Source organism: Bos indicus, chromosome 16 (genome assembly GCF_029378745.1).
Source record: "Bos indicus isolate NIAB-ARS_2022 breed Sahiwal x Tharparkar chromosome 16, NIAB-ARS_B.indTharparkar_mat_pri_1.0, whole genome shotgun sequence".
Lineage (NCBI taxonomy): Eukaryota > Metazoa > Chordata > Mammalia > Artiodactyla > Bovidae > Bos > Bos indicus.
The window spans coordinates 76,901,768-76,927,796 of NC_091775.1; the positions used below are offsets into that span (position 1 = coordinate 76,901,768).

A 26,029-nucleotide genomic window follows, 5' to 3' on the forward strand; every position below is an offset into this window, starting at 1 on the left:
GGCTGATCCAGGGTATTCGAAGGAGAGACGGCGTAGGCGAAGATCAGGATACGATAGCTTCAATTAGATATTAATTAGAGATGTAAGGAGTAATAGAATGAGGATAGCTCAGTAGGAAAATTCAGTGGAGAAAAGAGGCTGAGTGGTTTGGTTTACGCGGGAGACCAATAAAACTTCAAGACAAGAAGCTTGCACCACTTACGTAGGCCACAGGCGTCCTTCCGTTCTCCCGAAGGAGAGGAGACACTGAGGCCTCCCCGGTCGGATCTTAGAAGCCCAGGCATAATTAGTAAGCATGGGGGGTTCCGCACTCCAGATGGAGACTCAGCCAGAGTGGGAGAGAGAGCGACATGGGGAGACCAGTCTTTCGAGAAACTGATCCCAATTCTTTATTTTCCATGGTCTACTTTTATACACTGAGATGTTATGCAAAAGTCACGTGGGGTCAGCAGTCCTGACGGTGGCCCCACAGGACATGGCTTAGTTTCATTGAGTTAGACAAGGCTGTGGTCCGTGTGATCAGATTGGCTAGTTTTCTATGATTATGGTTTCAGTGTGTCTGCCCTCTTACAATACCTATTGTCTTACTTGGGTTTCTCTTACCTTGGACGAGGGGTATCTCTTCACGGCTGCCCCTCCTGACCTTGAACGTGGAGTAGCTCCTTCAGCCGTCCTCCACCCGTGCAGCCACTGCTCCTTGGACGTGGGGTTCATCCTCTCAGCTGCCGCCCCTGACCTCAGGCATCGGGTAGCTCTTCTCGGCCGCTGCTCCTGACCTTGGGCGAGGGATAGCTCCTCTGCCCCTTCTTGCCACTGCACTGCCATGAGCTTTGACCTCAGCTGCAGGGGAGATCTTGAGCCAGAGCCACCAGCTCAGCCACTAGACTCCTGACCCACCGGACCCAGCAGGCAATAAATGCCTGCTGTTTTAAGACACTGTCTGCTATAATTGGTCTAATATGTTACACAGCAGTAGAGAATTAGGTTTTTCATACAACACTGACTCCAGTGGGAAGACATGCTTCAAAGAAATGAACTCCTGTCCATGGAGTTGACTGAGCTACCATCTGCCCACAGAGGCTGAATTATGGTGCCAGATGCAGACAGCAGCTGGCAAGGCCAGGCGTGTCCTGTGACACAGCTTGTTCCTTTTATAAACCTGCAGTGGCCTCTCCTGTGGCCAGAGTGTACAGTTCTGGGAGTGAGGGGCACCGGTGAGAATGGCCCTCACTGTCACAGGGGACAGCCCATCCATGAGGTTTTCTGCACTTTAGACTTCTTGGGGAAAAACAGCAGGTGGCTGCTTCAAGCATAATAACTGTCATTAATGATTGAAAATATATTAATTCAGTTAAGTTGCTCAGTCGTGTCCAATTCTGCGACCCCATGAATCGCAGCATGCCAGGCCTCCCTGTTCATCACCATCTCCCAGAGTTCACTCAAACTCACGTCCATCAAGTCCATGATGCCATCCAGCCATCTCATCCTCTGTCGTCCCCTTCTCCTCCTGCCCCCAATTCTCCCAGCATCAGAGTCTTTTCCAATGAGTCAACTCTTCGCATGAGGTGGCCAAAGTACTGGAGTTTCAGCTTTAGCATCATTCCTTCCAAAGAACACCCAGGGCTGATCTCCTTTAGAATGGACTGGTTGGATCTCCTTGCAGTCCAAGGGACTCTCAAGAGTCTTCTCCAACACCACAGTTCAAAACCATCAATTTTTCGGTGCTCAGCTTTCTTCACAGTCCAACTCTCCTATCCATACATGACCACTGGAAAAACCATAGCCTTGACTAGACGGACCTTTGTTGGCAAAGTAATGTCTCTGCTTTTGAATATGCTATCTAGGTTGGTCATAACTTTTCTTCCAAGGAGTAAGCGTCTTTTAATTTCATGGCTGCAGTCACCATCTGCAGTGATTTTGGAGCCCCAAAAAAGTCTGACACTGTTTCCACTGTTTTCCCATCTTGCCATGAAGTGATGGGACCAGATGCCATGATCTTAGTTTTCTGAATGTTGAGCTTTAAGCCAACTTTTTCACTCTCCTCTTTAGCCACTTCAATTTAGTTCAGTTGCTCAGTCATGCCCGACTCTTTGTGACCCCCTGGACTGCAGCACACCAGGCGTCCCTGTCTATCACCAACTCCCAGAGTTTACAAACTCACGTCCATTGAGTCAGTGATGCCATCCAAACATCTCATCCTCTGTCGTCCCCTTCTCCTCTTGCCTTCAATCTTTCCCAGCATCAGGGTCTTTTCCAATGAGTCAGTTCTTCGCATCAGGTGGCCAAAGTATTGGGAGTTTCAGCTTCAGCATCAGTCCTTCCAATGAATATTCAGGACTGATTTCCTTTAGGATGGACTGGTTGGATTAAAAACCATTAAATATTAATGATTTATACATTTAACATAAAATATTTGAAATTATATCTAGCTTATGAAAAGTGAGTAATATTTTAATACCTGTGCTCCAAGAGTTTGGTTTTCTATGTGTTCACTGTCTTTTCATTCAATTTTTCAGGAGGCAGGCAGAGCACTGTGCATTGTCATGCTGTGAAAATGTGTTCAATAAAACCTAGAATGCTTTATTAGGACCAAAGAACTTTATTTAAATATCAAAACAAGACAAAGAACTAGTTCAGCATACAACACACTTCCTAGTCTTCACAGAGAACTGAATTTTTCTATAAAGACATTGATATTCAGGAAACACAAGACAGTCAAAATATCTAGAAAACTCACAAGATACTTTACACACAGTTGACAAAATTATAAATCTTGGTATTTTAGATTTTTCTTTGTAGTTGCTTTTAAAAGTTCTAATGATTAAAAACAAAATTTAAGATTGGAGTCTGAAAACAGGTTCAAAGGCATTTCCACTTTAATGTACATCATAAATCTCATAATCCAAGTGCCCACCTCTGTGCTCATTTTTGGCAGCCTCAGTCATCAGCTGTAATACAGTTTTATCCACAGGGATAAGAAAAGTCCGACTGTTACAAGGAATAAAAATTGTGTAATCATAAAGCAGGAATACCAAGCAACAGGGTGAAATAACAATAAGTGTGCACACTCTTCATTCAAGAAATGTTTTAGAATCTCTAGCAGTAATATGAGCACCAAAATTACTTCTTTATCTAAGAAGTTAGGGGGGGAAAGCAGAATAAAAAGACATATCCATTTTGTATAACCTCTATTCTCTGAATATAATTCTTATTTTCTCTTTATACGAATAGCTATAGAGGCTCAATTTAAACTATTTAGGGATTTTTCAACAGTCACAGACTCAAGATGAGTGCACAGCAAATTGAAAGATGAAGAGTAAATACAGGAAAGATACTCTCTCCACCAGCCCTTCCCCTCATTCTTCACATGACCTACTGCTGCTACTTCTGCCTTCTTAAGGCCACTGCCAAAGAGGAAGCGCAGAAAGTATGCCACTAGTCCAGAATAAAAGTACCTTGAAGTAGAAACAATTTTTGAAGAAACAGGGAATAGTCCCCCCTCCCCAAAAACCACTACAGACTTTAGAGAGGAATGTGCAAAAGGGGAGGACCTAAAAAGAACTGTCTGTGGTTCCTAGAAATTACTACAAAATTATTGTCACATTATCCATTATTCAGCCTAATAGTAAGTGACATTTACCATAACACTATTACAGGTTTTAGAAATGTGACTTGACTCTTATTAAAAAATACATTTTGAGTCATTTAAAATTTGGCACTGAATCTTAGAATGATCCAAATACGACTTCAAAAGTCCTAATTTTTCCTGAGTTCATCAACTCAAGTTGTCAGTTGGTTGGGATGTTGCTTTTTAGAGACTCATCTCAAACCATCACCTTTGGCTCAGTTTTAGGCAAACTGAGCGAAGAAGCTGCTTTTTAGAGCAGGGTGGTTTGGTAACGGATTATTCAGAAGAAAAGGTGGGAGATGGGAGGAGATGGAGAGGCAGACACACTGCTCATTTTATTTGTCAGATTCCTCTAGTGAGTATCTAGAGACAGGCCCAGGAGTGGCTTTGCAGTAACTAGAAAGGCCACAATAGTAAAGATTAAAAAAAAAATTCATACTAGTACTTGATGCCAGTTTCCCTACAAAAATATAAAGCAACCTAAAAAAAAAAAAAAGACTGTTGCCTGACCAGCAGGCAACACAAACATAAGACCCATAACAATAACAAAACAACCACAATCATTTATTAACCAGCACAACCTAGCCAGCAGAGTCAACTCTAAGCTACTACAAACTGCTGCCTCAATCTGAAAAGGCACAAAGCATTCAATCCAGAGATGACTGGGCATGGTCAAAAGCACACTGTCGCAGAGCTGATGCTCCACATCTGACTTCCCACCCATGATACAGCAGAATGACCTGTGAGAAGAGAACGCAAACTTACATGCACACACACCAGTTAACGGTGTTTTTAATTCATTTGTTAATGACAGAGTGAAAGCAATGAATGATTTTTGAATACCTACTAGCCCTTAACTAATAGCTTATAGTCACTCACTCTGCCAAGATGTTTTGACAATTTTAAGGTTGACAGAAAAGTATTAGTGTACCTACTTCATGATGTACCATCACTTTAAAGGAAGTCACTTAATAAAGCACCAGTTTAAAACCCTATTTTTGCTACTCTTCTTCAATAAATGACTAAGTTACTTAAAAGTATGCAAAGATCACCACCTTCATAGCTAGTGAAATCTTGCTGGCATGAAGAACAAACCCTAATCTTAAATGGTATTTTAGGCTGCAAAAAAATAGGTGGGGTTTGTTACAAAAAAATCTTCAGTTTGTCCTAAAAAAATTCTAAGGCAAAATTATTTTAATAGTGTAGTGTAAAAAATCAGCTTATTATTATTTAGCAATTAATAGTGTCCACTTAAAAGATAACATTCAATTAATTAAACTGAGGAAAACAGAGTATTCTTACTTGTAATTGGCTTGTCAGTATGACTACTCCCGGAGTATTTTCTTCTGTTCTTATTTCTAATACATATAAACACAAACACTTATTCTTAGTATTCAAACTAATGATTTTTTTTTAGAAAATCCATAATCCTAGGACTTCAACTGTGCTTCTTTGGACAAATATTTATTCAAACAACAAAGAATTTAAATTCTTTTAAACTATTTTAAAACCTACTAAAAATCTTTGGCGTATTTACGTAAAAATGGATTAGGTTAACAAATTTCTACATTTGATAAATTATTCAATTTACATAATAAGTGCTAACAGCTATCAGCTACAAAATTAATTTAAAACAATAAATTATGCTCATAAAATAAAAAATTCTGAATGAGGCTGACCTTAGTTGCAAGATTCAAAATTTTAACTATAGTTACAGAATTCATGGATTTTAGAGTTAATGGAGCATTTGCCCCAAATACTCGAAATCAAATGTGACAAACACTTAACTGAAAAGAGCAGGCCTCATTTCATATTTTTTGTGCCAACTTCAAAAACTTATATATACATTCAGTTTGCCCAAATCCATGAGGTTTTCACAATTTTAAGACTTCTTATATTCTAATTTGGAGATTAGAGGCAGAAGATTTGTTTGCCCGCTGAGACTATTTCTTCATAAGAATTATACTACCTACCTCCCATACTATTTTTAAGATTACATGAGAAAATGCAGTGCCTGGCACCTGGAAAGCATTCATTAATGCTCTATTTCTTCCCCTATTAGTAGCTCTGCCACTTACTAACGATGTAGGCTTAACCTCAGACTCTTCATCTCTAACATGGGAATACAGCATGCCATTTCTACTTCAGAGCTGGCTATGAGGTTTAAATGAGTTAACCGTCAAAGCATTTTATAAAACAGTAAACTACTTTTCAAGTTTAAGTTATCTACAATAATAAGTAAATATAATTATGTTTCACTTTATATAAGAGATGTATTCAAGAAAAGTTCTATACTGTAAACCAATTCCTACAATCAAATTATATATTTAAAGCATTAGGAGATTATTATTAAAAGAACCCTAAAGTCAATACCTTCAAAAAGCAAAGTATTCTTTTGAATGTGAAAATGCAACACCCTCTTTTTCTGCTACCAAACATATAATATACCACACACATATACATATATACTATTTGCCTTTGTCTAAGTCCAGACTTTTCTACATTGTTTTATATTCAAGGCAGGGTACATTTTTAAAAGTGATTTCTTTTCATCATAGTAAGTCTTTTAGTTAAAAGTCTTTATGATAAAAATCATAAAGAGATGTTTTTAAAAGTCAGTTTGAAAGACAAATAGTACCTTATATAGTCAAGTTCTATCATGTTAAGTACCCCAGACACAACATTTCCACACAAAAGTAAGAATGCTTTAAAAAGAATATTGATACATTGCTTGTATCTATCAGTTATAGGAGAATTATAACCAAACTTCAACAAATGAGGCAAAACTCAGGTTGGCTTTACTAGTTATATGAGCTACTTTGGTTAACTGCCCCAATTCTCAACTGTTTTTTTTTTTCCCCACTAGTGTGGTAAATATTCCTGCAAAGTACCTTCATTTCTTAAGTGCTTCAGCAAACATGTTTCCACATTATTAAGTGGTTAAAATTTTTTGCTAAACTTCATTATTTTATTTGTGATTTTTCTTTTTCACAAGGGCTGGGCCAGACTTTACAGTTTACACAAAAAAAGTGCTTAAAGCAATTAGGAGTGTAAACAAAACTGAAATAGAAAACTCTTAAAATTGCTATTTTCCAGTAGTTTACATAAGGACATGCTAATAATAAATCAACCCTGCCTAGTCTCTAATCCTTCGAGCAGCTCCACTAGGAAACATCCTAGTTTAAGTTTAAATTGACTTCAGAGTATGGAAAGTGCACATCTTTAAGGTATTTCACAATTTTGGCTGACTTTTTGTTTTCCTCATTTAATTTTAATCAGTGAGGTTTTGCTCCAACTGCTATTTCCTTTTACCAAGTCCTCAACTTTTGTATCATACAAACATAAAAATTAAGGATAATCACAGACATTAGGGTTATGTGTAAAGTAAAAATAAAGATCTAGGTTACATGTGTATCTGTATACAAGGAATGGTTTGCTCTAATTAAAGTAAATGAACATTTAGTTCAGTTAGACATGAATTTTATAATTTGTTGGCCCCTGTTCTAATAATTAAACACAAATCTCTAGGTTCTATTTCCCAGAGTTACAGCTGGCCAAGGTAAATGAGACCAAAAGTGGCTTGTTAACTGAATTTTAATTAGTTAGATGATGATATATGCTGATATACTGTTAATGTTTCTGAAATAAATGACAAAATACAAACAGTTAATTTACCTTAAAAAATATCTAGTTAAAACTGCCATATTTTGCTTTTAACACATTTTCAACTTGTATAATTTAATGCCTACATCTGTATTTCCATTTCTTATTCATAATAATTGAAGCACAGGCAAAAACCAATCATTTGGATAATTATTTCAGTTCTACATTTCATTTAACAAGCTAATCCTACATTAGTCAGCTTTCTGGTCTTGAGTCTGTCAAAAGACCAAAGAAGAGTGATACACTGAAATTACGGCCAGATGGAAAAACAACACAGATCGATCCCAAGACTTTCTTATAAATTCAAATTCCTAATTTCATTTTTTTTTAAATCTGGAAGAAATAATCATGAAACTTAAGTCAGGATAAGGAACAGTTGCAATTATCAGTACACTCTGACATTCTTTCTTAAAGGGTACATGTTCCTTAACACTTGTTTGGAAGATGGGGAAAGGAGAAAAGAGGAATGAGACTAAAGGAGAATAAAAACTTCCACCGATGTTTAAAAACAAATACCCCCATAATGTCAACAGCTGATAGTTTTGAAAAGTTAAGAGAGTTAAAAATTAGCACTAAATAATCTTTTAAAAAAAAAATCACAAAATGTCTATTTCAAATATTATATACCTCAAAATGGGTCCAAATATTCAAATATGTTCAGTAAACAGAGATACATATTTTTTTGATTGGAAAAGCATCTGAGGACTTGAGAAACTATACAGAAAATGAAAAAATAGCAGCCCCACTAATTTAAAAGCCGTCAGCGCTAGGCTACCATTGTGCATAGCCACTGAAGAAGTCTGTGGAATGTTTAGATTTGCTCATGAATGATGCTCACTATTAGATATGTTTTGTACAGCAGTGGAGTTATCAAGGCCCAATAACGTTCCAAGGTAAGACTGTTCTCTAGGATCGAGCATCTGTTCGGGTCGGACTGGGTGAACTATATTTGCAGGCTGAGGAGTAAGTGTGTATTTCTCCAGAAAAGCTAGGTCAGCGGCTCGAGGGTAATCCGTGGCCGGCGGCTGTGGCGACAAGATCTCGTGAGCGGGGGGCGGGAGGGTGGTGGTGTGGCGCACCAGGTCACCCTGCGTGTCAGGCATCTGCACCGGGACCAGCGTCACGGGGACACACACTTCGGCAGACACGTTCTGTAGCATGGTCTTGGCTTCCGACTGGTAGACTTTGGGCTGCTCCATGTATTGTTTTGTTTCTGTTTGAAAGATTTTATCGTCAGATGAGTACTCTACCGGCAAGGACACGAGTTTTTCCTCAGAAGCACTGAGAGGGTCATCGGGAGACTTTATGCCGTGAACGTGGTCAATGTGGTATTTCAGCTTGTCCTTCCGTTTAAATGTCGCATTACAGTGCTGACAGTTGAAAGGCCGGGCATCAGAATGAATGACCAGGTGTTTTGTTAAAGTTTTCTTAATTCTAAAAGATTGATTGCAAATTTGACACTTGTATGGTTTTTCACCTGTTTGAACATAAATGAAATTAACCGTAAAATACATTCAGTTAAGACAATAATATTAATTAAGCAGTAAATTTTCCATGTGAATACTTACAAGAACTTAATAAAAGCAATTAATATATGCTATCATAAAGTGGAGGCAGTATAGTAACTGGTAAAGAAAAAAAGAGAATGAACTCAAACATCAGAAAGATCTGGGTTTGAATTCTAGCTGTACCACTTACCAGGCAAACCTGGAGCAAACCCCCCAACTTCTAAGCACAATTTCCTCACCTGTTAATAGTACCTGCCTCACAGACTGGTGAAAGGACTGAATGAGAAAAGTAAATAGTAGTGCTCAGCATTATCCTGGCACATGGTGAGTACCTTATAAACTCACGCTATTGTTACTACGGCTTGCTCTCACTATAGCCCCTAAAGAAGCTGTAAAACTAGAACATTTGATTTCTTCCTATCAAGAAGGATTAAAAACTAAAACAGCAACTCTGACTAACCTGGGGCTTTGGACTGGAATAAGAAGTAGTAATACTGGTGTCTATAGCCTGAGATTAAAATAAGGAGAGTTGATCAGGATCAAGAATAAGGAAGCCAGTTTTTGGCTGTGCCTGAGTCAGGTTCTCACACTGTAGTTTTTGTTTCTTCCTATTAATGGTATAAATTCTTAAAGTAGCCAGGGTGGTTGGTTAATCCCCGAAAGGACTGATTTTGTTACCTTACATGGAGAGAGGGACTTTGAAGATATGATTAAGCTTAAAGACCCTGAAGTGGGGAGATTAACCAGGTAGACCCAAAATCACAAAGATTTTTAAAAGCAGTGATAACTGAAGATGAAGGGGTAGGACAGCTGTGACAAGAGGACTCAAACCCACACTGTTGGTTCTGAAAACGGAAGGAGGAGGCTAGGACTCAAGAAATGCGGCAGCCTCTGGAACCCGAGAAGATCTCAGCTTACGACTAGCTACAAAACTAGAACCTCAGTCCTACTCCTGAAAGTCAATAAATAATCCAACCGAGTGGGAACAGACTCTTCCCTAGCAACTCCAGAAAGAAATGGAGCCCTACTAACATTGACATTTTTAGCTTGGGCCATTCTTCTCACCTTATAAAGCTGTCACATCATAAGCTTGTACTGGAAGCCACTTACATGAGAGAGATACATAAGACAAAGTGGACAGTCTAATATACATATAACCGGAGTCCCAGAAAGAAAACAGAGTATAGGTCAGAAGCAGAACTGGAAAGAAAAAATGGCTGACAATCTTACTAAATGAAAGGCATCAAGTCATAGATGCAATAAGTTCTATATATCTAAAAAAATATTAATACAAAAGAGGAAAAAAAAAAGCATATCTGGGCACACTATAAAAAACTATCAAAAATAAAAGAAAAATCTTAGCAGGCAATTAAAAAGAAATACCTTTTAAATGACCAACAATAAGACTGACAGTATATTTTTCACCAAAAACTGAAGAAGGTCAAAGAGGAAAAAATGACATCTAAAATACTGAAAGAAAAATAACCACTAACATAAATTCTATAGTCAGCCAAATGTCCTCTATAAAGTAAAATAAAAACATTTTCAGACAATCAAAACCTAAGAGAATTTGGTGCCAGCAGATATGCACAAAAGGGAATTCTTCATGCAGAAAGAATATGATTCCAGGTCAAAGAATGGTAATGCAGGAAGGAGTGAAGAGTAAAAATGAATAATACAAGTTATTTAAAGCAAAATAACAAAATAATAAGGTCTTATGTCACTTAAAGTATATGTAAAATTAAAACACACACAATGCATAAAGGGTGACAGACGAGGTGTCGTAAGGTCTCTGAATTGTCTGAAAAGGGATGATGAGCTAACGTGAGATAGAGTCTAATCATTTAAGAAAACTCATTGTGATCTACAGGGTGACTGCTAAAAGAAAACTGAAAGAATATGCAATTAACAAGTAAACCAAGGGGAAAATGGGTAATAAAAAGACTTCACAATTACAAGGAAGTGAAGACAAGGGAAAAAAGCATTAAGTAACAGATGGGACAAACAGCACAATGACAGTTTTGGTAAATAATATTTTCTTGGAATGTGGTCACGTTCTTTTTATTTATACCTTGTCTATGGCTGCTTTCATGTTACCACAGAGAGTTGAGTGCTTGTGGTCTGGACTGCTGGGGCCACAAAACCTTTAATGTTTACTATCTGCTAGGCTGCTGCTAGGTCGCTTCAGTCGTGTCCGACTCTGTGCGACCCCATAGACGGCAGCCCACCAGGCTCCCCCGTCCCTGGGATTCTCCAGGCAAGAACACTGGAGTGGGTTGCCGTTTCCTTCTTCAATGCATGAAAGTGAAAAGTCAAAGTGAAGTCGCTCAGTCGTGTCCGACTCTTGGCGACCCCATGGACTGCAGCCTACCAAGCTCCTCCATCCATGGGATTTTCCAGGCAAGAGTACTGGAGTGGCTTGCCATTGCCTTCTCCAATGTTTACTCTGCAGTCCTCTACCAAAAAAGTAGTTGACCTCTGCTTCAAATGATCCCTCTATCTCATTTTGTAACTGCCATTAAGTGTTGTCTTAATCTGTAAGAGAGCTCATTTCCCCAGTTTTCCATGGACAGAGGGACTTGTCCCTAATTCTAACTAACTGTGACATATCCAGAGATGAGAATTCCAAAATCACTGGTTATCAATTAATTACTACAAATCAATGTTTAAAAAAAACTTAATGCAGTTATAAAGACAGCCCTTAATAACTTTCTCCTCTAGGTAATTCCTATAGTTTTACAGTTCTGAAATCATCAATGGTTTCAAATTAACTTTTAACTATCTCCTTCAAATCATGAGTTTATTCTTAACTAGCATTGAGAATAGTATTAATACAGTTTCCTCATTTCTTACTCCTATTTATGTAACTCCCAAATTAGGACTTTTTCATTTTCAGGGAGATGCGTTTTTATGTTTAACACAGTTACTGTACCAGTAACAAATTCCTTTTTCTATTTTAATTTTTAAAAAATATTTGGCAGTGCCAAGTCTTAGCTGCAGCATGGGGGCTCCTAGTTGTGGCATGCAGGACCCAGTTTGCTGACCAGGGATTGAACCCAGGCCCCCTGCACTGGGACCACTTAACCACCAGACCACCAGAGAAGTCCCAGTAATAGATTTTTTACTGTAATTTTATGCTATTGAAATTGCCCAAATTCAGTTATTTCCAATTCTCATTAAATATGAGAAATATAAAATAAATTAATTTCCCTTCCAGAACGGCAGCTTGACAAATTCCAAACTAAATATAAAGCAAACAGCCATAAATGTATTAATAGCTTTCTTTCTTAAAAAGAAGGAAAAGAAAGATAGCACTATGTCGTGTCCAACTCTTCCGATCCCATGAACTGTAGCCCACTAGGCTCCTCTGTCCATGGGATTCTCCAGGCAAGAATACTAGAGTGGGTTGCCATTTCCTTCTCCAGGGAATCTTCCCGACCCAGGAATAGAACCCAGGTCTCCCATATTGCAGGCAGATGCTGTACAGACTACTTGGGAAGCCCAAAAAGAAGGAAAGAAAGCTTTAAAAATTATTAATTTACATGAGAAGTAAAACAAGAACTATGACAACATATAGGAAAAAAATCCAACAATCTATGTTTCAAAATATGGTAGAATTGCCAAAGGAAAAAAAGGAAAGATTTAGAAAATGATAAGTCCTAGAAAGGGCTTCCCTGATAGCTCAGTTGGTACAGAATCCGCCTGCATTGCAAGAGACCCCAGTTCGATTTCTGGGTCAGGAAGATCTCCTGGAGAAGGGAAAGGCTACCCACTCCAGTATTCTGGCCTGGAGAATTCCATGGACTGTATAGTTCATGGGGCTGCAAAGAGTTGGACACGACTGAATGACTTTCACTTTCAAGTCCTAGAAAGCAGCTGAAGTGAATCATTCTACTATAACTACCTATACATCACAACTGAATATGTAAAAAGGAAAACCATACAATGGTTGACTTGATAAGCAACAGCAAGGTCGTATCTGAATTACTCTTTTAAAAGATAAGGAAATAAAATGTCTTCATAGAGCCATGCTCTATGATATATATGATATAGATATAGAGGAACCATAAACAACCAGGAAAGGAGAAAATGAGAACTGAAAGTTAAATAAATTCTCTATGGAAAAAAATTTCCCCAAATTCTACAAAATGATATTCAAAAGTATTAAAGCTTACATAATATGGAACAGAATGATCAGACTAATGTCCATTCATGACACCAATTTTAATAAGTAAAAATTTTACTGGCAGGAAAAAAACCAATTTCACCAAGAACAACAAAGTATAAACATCCATTTATCACTTCTGAATAATTAGACTATATACATATATATATAATATATAAACAAATATATAAATATATATATATAAAATACCCATCAGGTTTTACCTGAATGTGTCCGAAAATGCATTTCCAGACTTGATTTGCCTTTAAAAATTTTCTTACAAACATCACATTGATGAAAGGTTGCTTTATATCTAAGAAAATAAAAATATTTGAGTGTTTTAATAGTGAAAATAAGTTATAACTTCATACATAACTGTCTCATTATTAAAGCAGAGAATAAAATGAACATGGAGATACTTTTTAAACATCAGCCTTAACCCTGGTTTTTCCTCCTCCATTTATACTCAACAAATAAATCTATAAAAAGATATCTTTAGATTTTCAACTTTAAACTACTTTATTTTAAGCTTTAAATCATCAGAATTTTATATATTATTTTCTACTTAAAAATGAGAAGGAAAAATTATAGGGACCAAAAAAAAAATCAATGAGATGGGTAAGTGGGGGCTGACCACAAAAGCGCACCGTGGAATGATCACAAGGCTCCACTCTAGACCCACTCCTAGCAGCCCTTGCAGAACGTGTAAGGGACCAATTCTGGTTCCATGATTATCTAGGTCAGCATTACACTAAGTTTCCCGATATCTTAGACCATTTGATCCAAATACCTACTCCAAGAACATGAATTCTTAGAACATCTCATACTCACACAATCCAAGTTATTAAGCCTGGATATCTAAATTGTATTAAAAAGTTGATATTCAAAGACAGTACATACCTCCTTCCATTAAAGTACCATTTATCAGTGTCATTAAAGGGATCTAAATTCTGACAACATTTTCCAATAATTGTTGTCACATTAAGTACAAAATGTAGGCAGTATGTTCATTTATATTTAGCTCTCCAAGAGCTACCGCAACCAAATATAAATGAAATCCCCAAAGAAGGCCACAATTTTATATTAGTCACTCACTTCAATGTCTACCATCTCCCAGTGTTTGAATCAACTGAAAACAAGTATGAAAAATTATGCTACATTCAATTCCTTTACATCTGCAGAGAAGCTAGATAAGCTGGAGAAAAGGTCACTGATTAACCCATCCTCAATTAAATAAAATAAACTATGAGACAACTTTTCTCCAACCTAGCTTTATCCAAGGTGATGATGATGAGAAACTTTGCCTGAAACTTACTTTTGCCACACCTTCTCTCCAAGGTGTACACTTTTATAATGAACAGTGAGATGATCCCTACGGCCAAAGCATTTTCCACATTCTTCACACTGATGAGCCTTCTCACCTTAAAGATCCAAATATTTTTGTTATAATATGCATGTCAATCTTTTTTATCCCCAGAAACAAATTATCCAGCAGTTAACACACCATGGTAGAAAACAGATACCAGAAAAGTAAAGCCACCCTTTATCCGGGCTCTTTGCCTTATATTAATACTCAAATTTATGTTTCTTCAGGGACTCTGTACTTATTTTTAGGAATGTGAATCCTCCTCCCCAGTTGGAGAAGGAATCGGTAGCCTTTTGCTGCAGACTTCAAATCTTGACTTTCAGTGTAACAGGGTGAGATAATGAAAGGACTTCACAACTCAGGATTTTTTTTTTTTTTTAAAGGAATATATAAGTCTGGATATCAAACACCTCAAATGAATATACAATGAATCAAGATGAGGCTGTCTTATTGTTTATAAAAAAGGACCTGAACATTTTCAGATCTTTACACTTTACTTTTAAAGATTTTTCATCTGTGGGGATTTCTTACATTTGCAATGAGCCAAAATACAAATATAAAGGAAAGTTCTAGAAGAGTTCAATTTGTCACCTCTATTCTCATATTCAGTTACAAAGGCTTGCTCTTTAAAAATCAGTCTCATTACCCGTGTGCAATTAAACCATGTGACTTCTAGAATCAGAAATTTACAATTCTCCTCCTGAAAATGGAAATGCACAATGCCAAAGTCATCAGAACTTTAGCACTATTAACAGTGGTGATAACAACTGCAGCCTGCCTCACGGGGATCATTAAAGAAATTGTTACATCTGCTGCACACTGTCCATTTAAATTATGGTTAAAATAATAATAATAATCACCTGTTCTACTGGGCTCAGAGAGAGATGGCTCTTTCCCATCATTGTGCTCATAAAGGTGGCTCTCTTAGCACTTCCTGAACATCAATCTGAGAGGAAAATATGAAAGAAATCCCCAGAGTATAAAAATTATAAATACAGAATAAAGATCTGAAATTGATCAGGATTATTAAGGTGCTCTTCCAAAGATACGGTTTCAAAAATTCACTGGTACATAAACTTTAACACCCCAATTACAATGATCCTCTTGAGGGATCTAAGTTTTGCTAGCTTCTTTCAAATCCAATTAAAATGAGAAATATAATCTTGACTTCTTGATTCAAAAAAGTGCCAATGGTAATAACTTCACATATCCACATTATATACAAAATGCAAATTTTGAGAATCTGATTGAAACAAATTTTAAAAGTCAGTTTGTGATCATAAAGGGTAACCAAATGATTAAAATTACAGAGACCAAAAAAACATGTCACAAAATTATGTCTCTTTTTAAAAGAAATGCTTAAAAAAGCTTAAAAAGATGCTTTTTAAAAAAGCTTTTATAATCAGCATTGTTTACAAAGAGGTGACCAAATATACCAAGCTATTTAAATTACAGCCAGCACAGCCATGGTGTGGTTTTTCAGGTGCTCTGGAAAATCGTTACAAAGTGCGCCTCACCTGAATGTATCTTCTTGTGCTTCGTAAGGTGATCATGACGAATGAACGTTTTCCCACATTCATCACACTCATATCTTTTATCATCATGATGTACTCGTAAGTGAAGTCTACAAAGAAAAAAAAAATAAATGAAGCCCACTGACACCGGTGACAAGGAAAGAGAAAAACTCGATTAAACTTTCAATAATGCGAACTGGGCTGCTACTCAACCACGCTCACCCATCATTATTTGCTCCATTTCTGACTTCTAGGGGCCTTCCCGCTTCACACCTGACTCCAGGGTCCCACTCAGCTGTTTTTGGGCAGCACTTCGACATCTGCACAGACTCCACTACCTCTGGATGACATTCCTTCCTGACATGAGGCTCCTAACCTGCTTCTGGGAACCTACCGGACGTCTAGGGGTGTCAGCCGGTGTTGCAGGACTGAATGGGACAGAATCAGAATCGACAAACGAGGTAAGTGCACAAGCGACAGATGTGTGATGAGAGCAAATCACTGAGAATCAGTCCTGTTCTGGACAACTGACACCGCTTACACACTGGCAACTGAGAACTTAGCAAAGCCGATAAGGAATCAGCTTTCTGACAGTCACACTTCACTCCTTTCCTTCACACCAACCAAATAAAGTGTGGCTCATTTTACAATCACCTAGAAACAGATTATAAAAGGCTATCATAAATAACAGATTATGAGAATTCATTTAACTTGAGTTATTTTTATCCCCACAATATTCCATCTGTATACATCCTAGTGAAATAAACAGCCTTTCCATTCAAGTTGTCAAAACAGGTGTTGATTCTGCTATGACTAAAATCAGTAAAATCAGCATTCTGTTTAAACTTAAAAACAGGAAATAACAGTGTAGAAACTAAAATCCTGAGAACACTGATAAGATTTAAAATTGTATACATATTTCACAATAAGTAGTCATCTATTATTTATTCATTTAAAAACAACTTTTCATAAATTGCAATGGTGGTCAGCATTCAGCTGTAAAAATAATCACTTAAGTTACAACTTATTTTCAGAAAACTTTCTAAAATTGACAATCCTCGAGTTTTCAATTTTGTCATATTTTTGTAACAAAAACATTCTTTGACAATTAGGACTGAAAAAATACACCAACTTTAGAACACCAGAGTTTTCATGAATTTTGATTCAAAGAAAAGTAATGAAATATTTAAATAAAAACGACTTGGTAAAGCATTACTCTTAGTGATATTAACATATTTTATACTACAGAATGAAGAAAATATTAAAAGGCATAAAGAAGAGGCAAAAGTCTATAAACTTTTCTGCACAGCTTTGCTTGATCACAAATGTTAAGACATGTTTTAATTCATCAAACAACTAACACAATGTTAAGAAAAGAGAGTATAAAATGGAGGTAGAATTTTATCTTTCTTACTATAGGGGAAAATGGCCTGACCTACCTGTATGAGCTTCCATGACGAAAACTTTGTCCACAGATACTACAGAGATGAGGCTTTTCTCCACTATGGATTCTCAAATGTTCTTTCAAAGTAGTTCTGTATTAAAAAAAAAAAAAAGTATACACACATATATATATAGCTACAGATTTTTTAATGCCAACCTAATACAGAAACACAAATTTAATACATAAACACAGATTTCTAGAAAGCTTACTAGAAAGTTGTTCAAGCTAACATAATGTCAACTGTTCCCCTTCTCCTACAACATTTCTGCTTCCTATTGGATTAGTTGTACCAGTATGTTTATTATGTCTCTTTTCTTTAAAAAAGCAAATAATTTAGCTCTGGCCTCCTTTGCTAGTGGTTTGCTAGGACTGGAAAAGGTCAGTTTTCATTCCAATCCCAAAGAAAGGCAATGCCAAAGAATGCTCATACTACCGCACAATTGCACTCATCTCACACGCTAGTAAAGTAACGCTCAACATTCTCCAAGCCAGGCTTCAGCAATATGTGAACCATGAACTTCCTGATGTTCAAGCTGGTTTTAGAAAAGGCAGAGGAACCAGAGATCAAATTGCCAACATCTGCTGGATCATGGAAAAAGCAACAGAGTTCCAGAAAACATCTATTTCTGTTTTATTGACTATGCCAAAGTCTTTGACTGTGTGGATCACAATAAACTGTGGAAAATTCTTCAAGAGATGGGAATACCAGACCACTTGATCTGCCTCTTGAGAAACCTATATGCAGGTCAGGAAGCAACAGTTAGAACTGGACATGGAACAACAGACTGGTTCCAAATAGGAAAAGGAGTACGTCAAGGCTGTATATTGTCACCCTGCTTATTTAACTTATATGCAGAGTACATCATGAGAAACGCTGGGCTGGAGGAAGCACAAACTGGAATCAAGATTGCCGGGAGAAATGTCAGTAACCTCAGATATGCAGATGACACCACCCTTATGGCAGAAAGTGAAGAAGAACTAAAGAGCCTCTTGATGAAAGTAAAAGAGGAGAGTGAAAAAGCTGGCTTAAAGCTCAATATTCAGAAAACTAAGATCAAGGCATCTGGTCCCATCACTTCATGGCAAATGGGGAAACAGTGGAAACAGTGGCTGACTTTATTTTTCTGGGCTCCAAAATCACTGTAATGGTGATTGCAGCCATGAAATTAAAAGACGCTTACTCCTTGGAAGGAAAGTTATGACCAACCTAGATAGCATATTAAAAAGCAGAGACATTACTTTAATAACAAAGGTCCGTCTAGTCAAAGCTATGGTTTTTCCAGTGGTCATGTATGGATGGAGAGCTGGACTATAAAGAAAGCTGAGCGCTGAACAAAGAATTGATGCTTTTGAACTGTGGTGTTGGAGAAGACTCTTGAGAGTCCCTTGGACTGCAAGGAGATCCAACCAGTCCATTCTAAAGGAAATCAGTCCTGGGTGTTCTTTGGAAGGACTGATGTTGAAGCTGAAACTCCAATACTTTGGCCACCTGATGCGAAGAGCTGACTCATTTGAAAAGACCCTGATGCTGGCAAAGATTGAGGGCAGGAGGAGAAAGGGATGACAGAGCATGAGATGGTTGGATGGCATCACCGACTCGATATGGGTGGACTCTGGGAGTTGGTGATGGACAGAGAGGCCTGGCGTGCTGCAGTTCATGGGGTCACAAAGAGTTGGACACAACTGAGCGACTGAACTGAACTGAAACTTCCAAGACATACAAATGAAAAATACTCAATTGTCAGTACTGAATTTTAGTGACAAATCAGTAAAACTGATGTAAATTTTAGTGGATAGAGTTTAATAATATATAAGAAATCCAGTTTATCAGTACTATTCCTTTCCAATATGTGCTCACAACTTATTAAAGTAATGTTTTAAGCCAAAGAAAACTTCACAGATACTTGCAATTTCCAGATGGCAATGGTAAACAGGGAAACCATGTAAAGGATATTAATTGTTGCTAGTCCTAAATCCTCCAGCCCTACCGACCGTGGATGGATCACTAACCACTGTGGCATCTCCTACAGTTCTAATATTCGGAGATTTCCCACATACATAAAATAAAGGCTGAGGAAGGGCAGACAACGTTATTTTGAGGGGAAAGAAAGGAAAGCACAGTATATCTGACCATGCGGGCTTCTGACTGTCACCACCACCTGGTTTTATTTCGGCCCCACATCCAGTGGGCATGAAGGTGAATGTGAACTAAAGGCAGATCTCCACCAGTAGGGGGTCTCCTCTTCCAGGCCCACACCACCAGGAAAACTATTCCCAGACCCTAACAAGTGAAAAGATGGAAAGGTTGTTTTCCTTTTCAGTCTGTTTGATTTTTACTTTTACAGAAAGACCTTTAAGGGAAACAATAATTTATAATGTATAAGATATCATTTATATTTTGCTAATCGGGTAAATACAAGTTTCATATAAATGTAGCATACTGGTTTTTCTGCCGCTGTACCCATTTGTTCTTTTAGGAAAGTGTCACTTCAATTGTTTTAAAATAATGAACTTCCACATACTAAGCGCAGAACTACATACTTCTACATATAAGAGTATATGTGTATGATTAGTATGTGTACTAGTATGCACATACTGTTTAAAGAAGAGTGCTATGTGCGGGATGAGACGGAGAACGCTCCCGTCACTGACAACACTTTCCCGTGGTATCCTGGGTCCCCTCCGCTCGTCCCTCTCTCAGAAACACCCATTCAGGTAAGTGCTCCCTTTCTTTGTCTTACTGCCGTGTAGCACACATCGTAGGCAGTGCACTGCATTGTACCGTAACTGGGGCTCACTGCTGTGTGTCCGACTGTATGACTCCACGCAGCTATCTGCCACTGCGGGGGGGGCTGTCCAGCAGCAGGCCTGGCAGGCGACAGAGAACCCAACGCTCTAACTTCACTTGCAGAGCAGTCCTTACTCCCCCTGCCCTTCACTCTGGTTCCAGAGGCATCTGGGCCCGCCAGTTCCCGCACCTTCTGTGGACTCTGCAAGGAGACAAGGCTCTCTATTTCTCCATTACCGCTCTGGGATCTGTCCTCCTCAGACCTGCTAGGTCAGTTCCCACCGATAATGCTTTTGAGCTTCCAAACCTGGGCTGCTCTTGTGGCTTTCCTGTCTTGCTGTCTTTGCAGCTTATGTTTTCAAAATGAATGAATGAACAAACAACCTTTAATGAATATTTAGTGGGGTTTCAGAAAGAGACAAAATGATGTCTCTGTTAAGTTCACCATCTAAATTTGAAAATCCTGACTTCGTATCACCTTCTATAACATTTATGTAATTTCTTTTATACTTAAGTTTCAAATTAAAGCATGATTCAAGTATCTTATTTTACCTTAAATCTTATAAAATATATTCATTGATTATTTCTACATAACAGTATCAGGATTTTTCTGGGTATTTAGATAATTCCTCACCTTTCTCGTACTGATTTTCCACAGATAAAGCAAGTCCATTTTCTCTTTCCACCATGAGTACACTCTATATGGCGTTTCAAATTTCCAGTGTCATTAAACTGGCGACCACATATATCACATGGGAAAGGACCTACAAAGGAAGAATTAGTGTGCATGTAAAGTTTATGAACAGATACTAGGTTAAATTTAATACATGTTATAAATTCATACCTCCCACTACTAGTGCATATCTCGTAACACAACCAATTATCTATTTATAGTTATCTCCTTCCTTCTGGGACCGTTTAGTCCCAGAAGACAGGGTACACCTCTAGATCTCCAGAGCTGAGCATGGCACCAGGCATCTGGTATAATAAATGCTGAATAAACCAATGGGTTTACAAACTGAAATGGCCAACTCCTAGCTTGAAATCAGACTGGATCAAAGTAAAAAATGCTACCTACCAAAGTTCGGGGGGAAAAGAGGTAATAAGAAACTTTCAAAGGATAAACAGAGGACTTAAGAGAGCTCATGGTTTGGAAATATACTGTTGCTCCTTATAACCAAAAAAATGTAATGATATTGTCTAGACTGAAAATACTGTGGCACATTTCTGTTTAGTTTTACAAAAACTAAACACAAATTTCTTACAGTAATATTGACCTTTAACTGCAATCAAAATGTCACCATGGTTTTACCAAATGACTGGAGAGAAGACAGAATTCTACTGAAGGGCAAACCAAAAGGTAGACCAAGGATGTGCGAAAAAGAAGTATGGTGTACTTGCTATGCCCTGCCCAATGAACACCACCCTGAAGAATCTGCAGTTCCAACCAACTCCAGATAGAAAATCAGATCAGATCAGATTAGTCGCTCAGTCGGGTCCAACTCTTTGCGATCCCATGAATCACAGCACGCCAGGCCTCCCTGTCCATCACCAACTCCCAGAGTTCACTGAGACTCACATCCATCAAGTCAGTGATGCCATCCAGCCATCTCATCCTCTGTTGTCCCCTTCTCCTCCTGCCCCCAATCCCTCCCAGCATCAGAGTCTTTTCCAATGAGTCAACTCTTCACATGAGGTGGCCAAAGTACTGGAGTTTCAGCTTCAATATCAGCCCTTCCAATGAACACCCAGGACTGATCTCCTTTAGGATGGACTGGTTGGATCTCCTTGCAGTCCAAGGGACTCTCAAGAGTCTTCTCCAACACCACAGTTCAAAAGCATCAATTCTTCGGCGCTCAGCCTTCTTCACAGTCCAACTCTCACATCCATACATGACCACAGGAAAAACCATAGCCTTGACTAGACGGACCTTTGTTGGCAAAGTAATGTCTCTGCTTTTGAATATGTTGTCTAGGTTGGTCATAACTTTCCTTCCAAGGAGTAAGCGTCTTTTAATTTCATGGCTGCAGTCACCATCTGCAGTGATTTTGGAGCCCAGAAAAATAAAGTCTGACACTGTTTCCACTGTTTCCCCATCTATTTCCCATGAAGTGATAGAAAATATTTGAAGACAATTCCATAAAGTTCCAAAGAGCAAAACTTGAGTTTGCCAGGCCCTGGCAACCATTTACATAGCATCTATGTTGTATTTTGTTGTTGTTTACATGCTAAGTCATGTCTGACTCTTTCATGACCCCAAGAACTGTAGCCTGCCAGGCTCCTCTAACCATGGGATTTCCCCAGGCAAGAATACCAGCGTGGGTTGCCATTTCCTTCTCCAAGGTATATTCCTGATCCAGGGATCGAACCTGGGTATCCTGCTTGGCAGGCAGATTCTTTACCACTGAGCTACCAGGGAAACCCACATTGTATTTACAACTATTTGAATAGCATTTACATTGTACTAGGTATTATTTAACTAATCAAAAGATGATTTAAAGTATGCAGGAGGATTTGCACATTATATGCAAACATTACCCCATTTTATAGGAGAGACTTGGGCATCCTCAGATTTGGGTGTCTGGGGAAGTCTTGGAACCAACCCCCACGGATACTGAGGGGCAACTGTATTCCTCACTGTGTACACAGAGCCTTGAGAATATCCGAAGACAGCTGTTCTGTCTCCCTTTCCTAAACAGAATATTTCAAGGTCCTTCAAAAGTTTTTCAGATGACATGATCTTAAGGCCCTATGTTGCCATAATTACCCACCTCTGGAATATATGTCAATATGCATCCTGAATGTGGTATCCATAAATGAATGCAATGTTCCAGATCAATTTAAAATCAGTGAGATGACGACCTTCCTAATTCTGAACAATACGTTTTCATTAATGTCGTTTAAAACTACCATTGCTTTTGTCAGTCATATGACATTACTGATTCAGACAGTATCTAAAAGGCCTCTGCTGTTAATAAGCCCATCTGAAAACTGAGGCCTTTGGATTCTGTACCATTTTACAGCTCTGCAACTCCTAATGACTGGAAGTCAGATTGTTCCCATATGTACAACTTTGTATTTATTCATAATTAATTTTAAGTTAATTTGTTTTAACTTTTTTGACAGACTTTTTTTTTTACATTTTTATTTTCTGCTACCACTCCCGCTGCGAGCTTTATGTCATGCTGCATATTGATAAAACATGAAGTATATTATCTTTTATCCAAGTTGTCAATAAAAACAGTGAATAGGACAGGGAAAAGGCTACTTGGATGATGATAATTCATTACTGGGATTAAGCTGTCATAAATGCACCTATCTGGAACACAAGTCTCCACTGTGCCCACTAGCAGGAGGCAGAAAACTCAGCAAATACAGCCCTGCGTTCCAAGTGTACCAAGTTTACTGCACTTTCTGAAAAATGAGGTTTTTCTAAAACAAACAAACAAAAATGCCTAGCCCAGGCACTCACAAACCTATCCGACAATCAACTGTAAATAATGCAGTTCTGACCACGACCACAAGCGCCACCAAAAACAAAACACACCCAGCGTTTACTCGTCTCCCAGAGCCCGGCCCCCTCACATGAGCTCCTCTCCTAAGCGGTCCCGCAGCAGCAGTCTCCCCAGCATGACGTGCTCACCAACACTGGCTGTGATGCTCCTAGAAAAGTAATCTGCTTACCCAGATGGAACTTTTCTTGATGTTTCAACCGTGCAAATCGTGATTTGAAATGTTCTTCACAATAGGTGCACTTAAAAGGTTTGTCTTGAGAATGGAGAATCATATGTTCCTCCAAGTGTGGTCTTCGAGTAAAAGATTTCTTACAAATCTAAAGGAAAACGCACATACAATGTGAGGGAACATGAATCTAAAATAAAAATATAAAGCTTTGATGAGAAATAAACATATAAATTCAAGCAGTCAGGAATTTCTCCCAAAAGAAAAAACTTACCAAAAGTATAATCAACTGATTGTACAGAAAAAAAAAAAAGAACGCCTTGAGAAATTATGTGCACTGTGCTCAGTCACTCAGTCCTGTCACGACTCTGCAGCCCCATGGACTGCAGCCTGCCAGGCTCCTCTGGCCATGGGGTTCTCCAGGCAAGACTACTGGAGTGGGTTGCCGTGCCCTTCTCCAGGGGATCTTCCCAATCCAGGGTTTGAATGAACCCAGGTCTCCACATTGCAGGCAAATCACTTACCGACTGAGCCACCAGGGAAGCCCCGGAGGAATTATAGTAAGAAATTACTTCAACATCTTACATTTCTAATAGGCTAATTCCTCAGATTATACAGTAATCTTAATCCTGGTCAACATTTCTAAATCCATTAAATGTATATTTGAAAATTAATTATATGTCATACCAGCCATATATTTGATTAGGAATTGGAATAAAAAAACCTCAGAAAAATTACTTCAAAGTTTATCTCTTAAAAGTGGTCAGAAAGAAGAATAGACACAACTTTTAAAAAAATCCAGTAGACCAGGACATGGAAGCAACCTAGATGTCCATCAGCAGATGAATGGATAAGAAAGCTGTGGTACATATACACAATGGAGTATTACTCAGCCATTAAAAAGAATACATTTGAATCAGTTCTAATGAGGTGGATGAAACTGGAGCCTATTATACAGAGTGAAGTAAGCCAGAAGGAAAAACATAAATACAGTATACTAACGCATATATATGGAATTTAGAAAGATGGTAACAATAATCCGGTGTAAGAGACAGCAAAAGAGACACTGATGTATAGAACAGTCTTATGGACTCTGTGGGAGAGGGAGAGGGTGGGAAGATTTGGGAGAATGACACTGAAACATGTAAAATATCATGTAAGAAACGAGATGCCAGTCCAGGTTCGATGCACGATACTGGATGCTTGGGGCTAGTGCACTGGGACGACCCAGAGGGATGGTATGGGGAGGGAGGAGGGAGGAGGGTTCAGGATGGGGAACACATGTATACCTGTGGCAGATTCATTTTGATATTTGGCGAAACTAATACAATTATGTAAAGTTTAAAAATAAAATTAAATTAAATTAAAAAAAATAAAAATAAAATAAAACTTAAAAAAAAAAAAATCCAGTAGACATCAAATTTAGAAAGCGGGGTGGGGGGGCGGGGGGACAGGCTGCTGTAATAACAATGTACTATCCACCAGGTGTAACAACATGGCATGTACTATATACCAGGCACAAAGCTAAGTGATTCATGGATTACTTTACTTAATTCTCACAACAAACCTAGGAGGTAGATACAATTATTATCATTTTACACGTGAGGATGATAAAACTTAGTAAGGTAAGGAAACCATCTTATAATAAGATCCAAATAATTCACTTCAATTCCTAGAAGCTGAGATCAGAGAAATGGTGAGAATGCGGTCATAAACTGAGGCTTTGGAGTAAAGGACAAAATGACAGCTGGTGACTCATTTAAACAGTATTTACCTAAATAATGAAAAACTATGTTAGGGGGTGAAAAGTGAAAGTCAAAGAGGAGAGTGAAAAAGTTGGCTTAAAGCTCAACATTCAGAAAATGAAGACCATGGCATCTGGTCCCATCACTTCATGGCAAATAGATGGGGAAACAGTGGAAACAGTGTCAGACTTTATTTTTCTGGGCTCCAAAATCACTGCAGATGGTGACTGCAGCCATGAAATTAAAAGACGCTTACTCCTTGGAAGGAAAGTTATGACCAACCTAGATAGCATATTAAAAAGCAGAGACATTACTTTGCCAACAAAGGTCCGTCTAGTCGAGGCTATGGTTTTTCCTGTGGTCATGTATGGATGTGAGAGTTGGACTGTGAAGAAAGCTGAGTGCAGAAGAATTGACGCTTTTGAACTGTGGTGTTGGAGAAGACTCTTGAGAGTCCCTTGGACTGCAAGGAGATCCAACCAGTCCATTCTGAAGGAGATAAGCCCTGGGTGTTCATTGGAAGGACT

The 26,029-nt window shown here is 38.3% G+C and overlaps 1 protein-coding gene across 2 annotated transcripts in view; it reads right to left on the reverse strand.

Annotated features, from left to right (window-relative positions):
• Window positions 1-2,579: 2,579 nt before the first annotated feature.
• The window catches only part of ZBTB41 (zinc finger and BTB domain containing 41), a 39,570-nt gene continuing 16,120 nt past the window's right edge, over window positions 2,580-26,029 (reverse strand). For both annotated transcript variants that reach the window (XM_019976538.2, XM_070768704.1), the window contains exons 5-11: window positions 23,761-23,908; window positions 20,711-20,840; window positions 17,284-17,379; window positions 15,848-15,954; window positions 14,280-14,385; window positions 13,189-13,277; window positions 2,580-8,768 (exon numbers count right to left, since the gene is read on the reverse strand). In XM_019976538.2, the coding sequence (XP_019832097.2) occupies window positions 8,113-8,768; window positions 13,189-13,277; window positions 14,280-14,385; window positions 15,848-15,954; window positions 17,284-17,379; window positions 20,711-20,840; window positions 23,761-23,908 (1,332 nt within the window). In that variant the 3' untranslated portion in view covers window positions 2,580-8,112. The remainder of the gene's footprint in view (window positions 8,769-13,188; window positions 13,278-14,279; window positions 14,386-15,847; window positions 15,955-17,283; window positions 17,380-20,710; window positions 20,841-23,760; window positions 23,909-26,029) is intronic.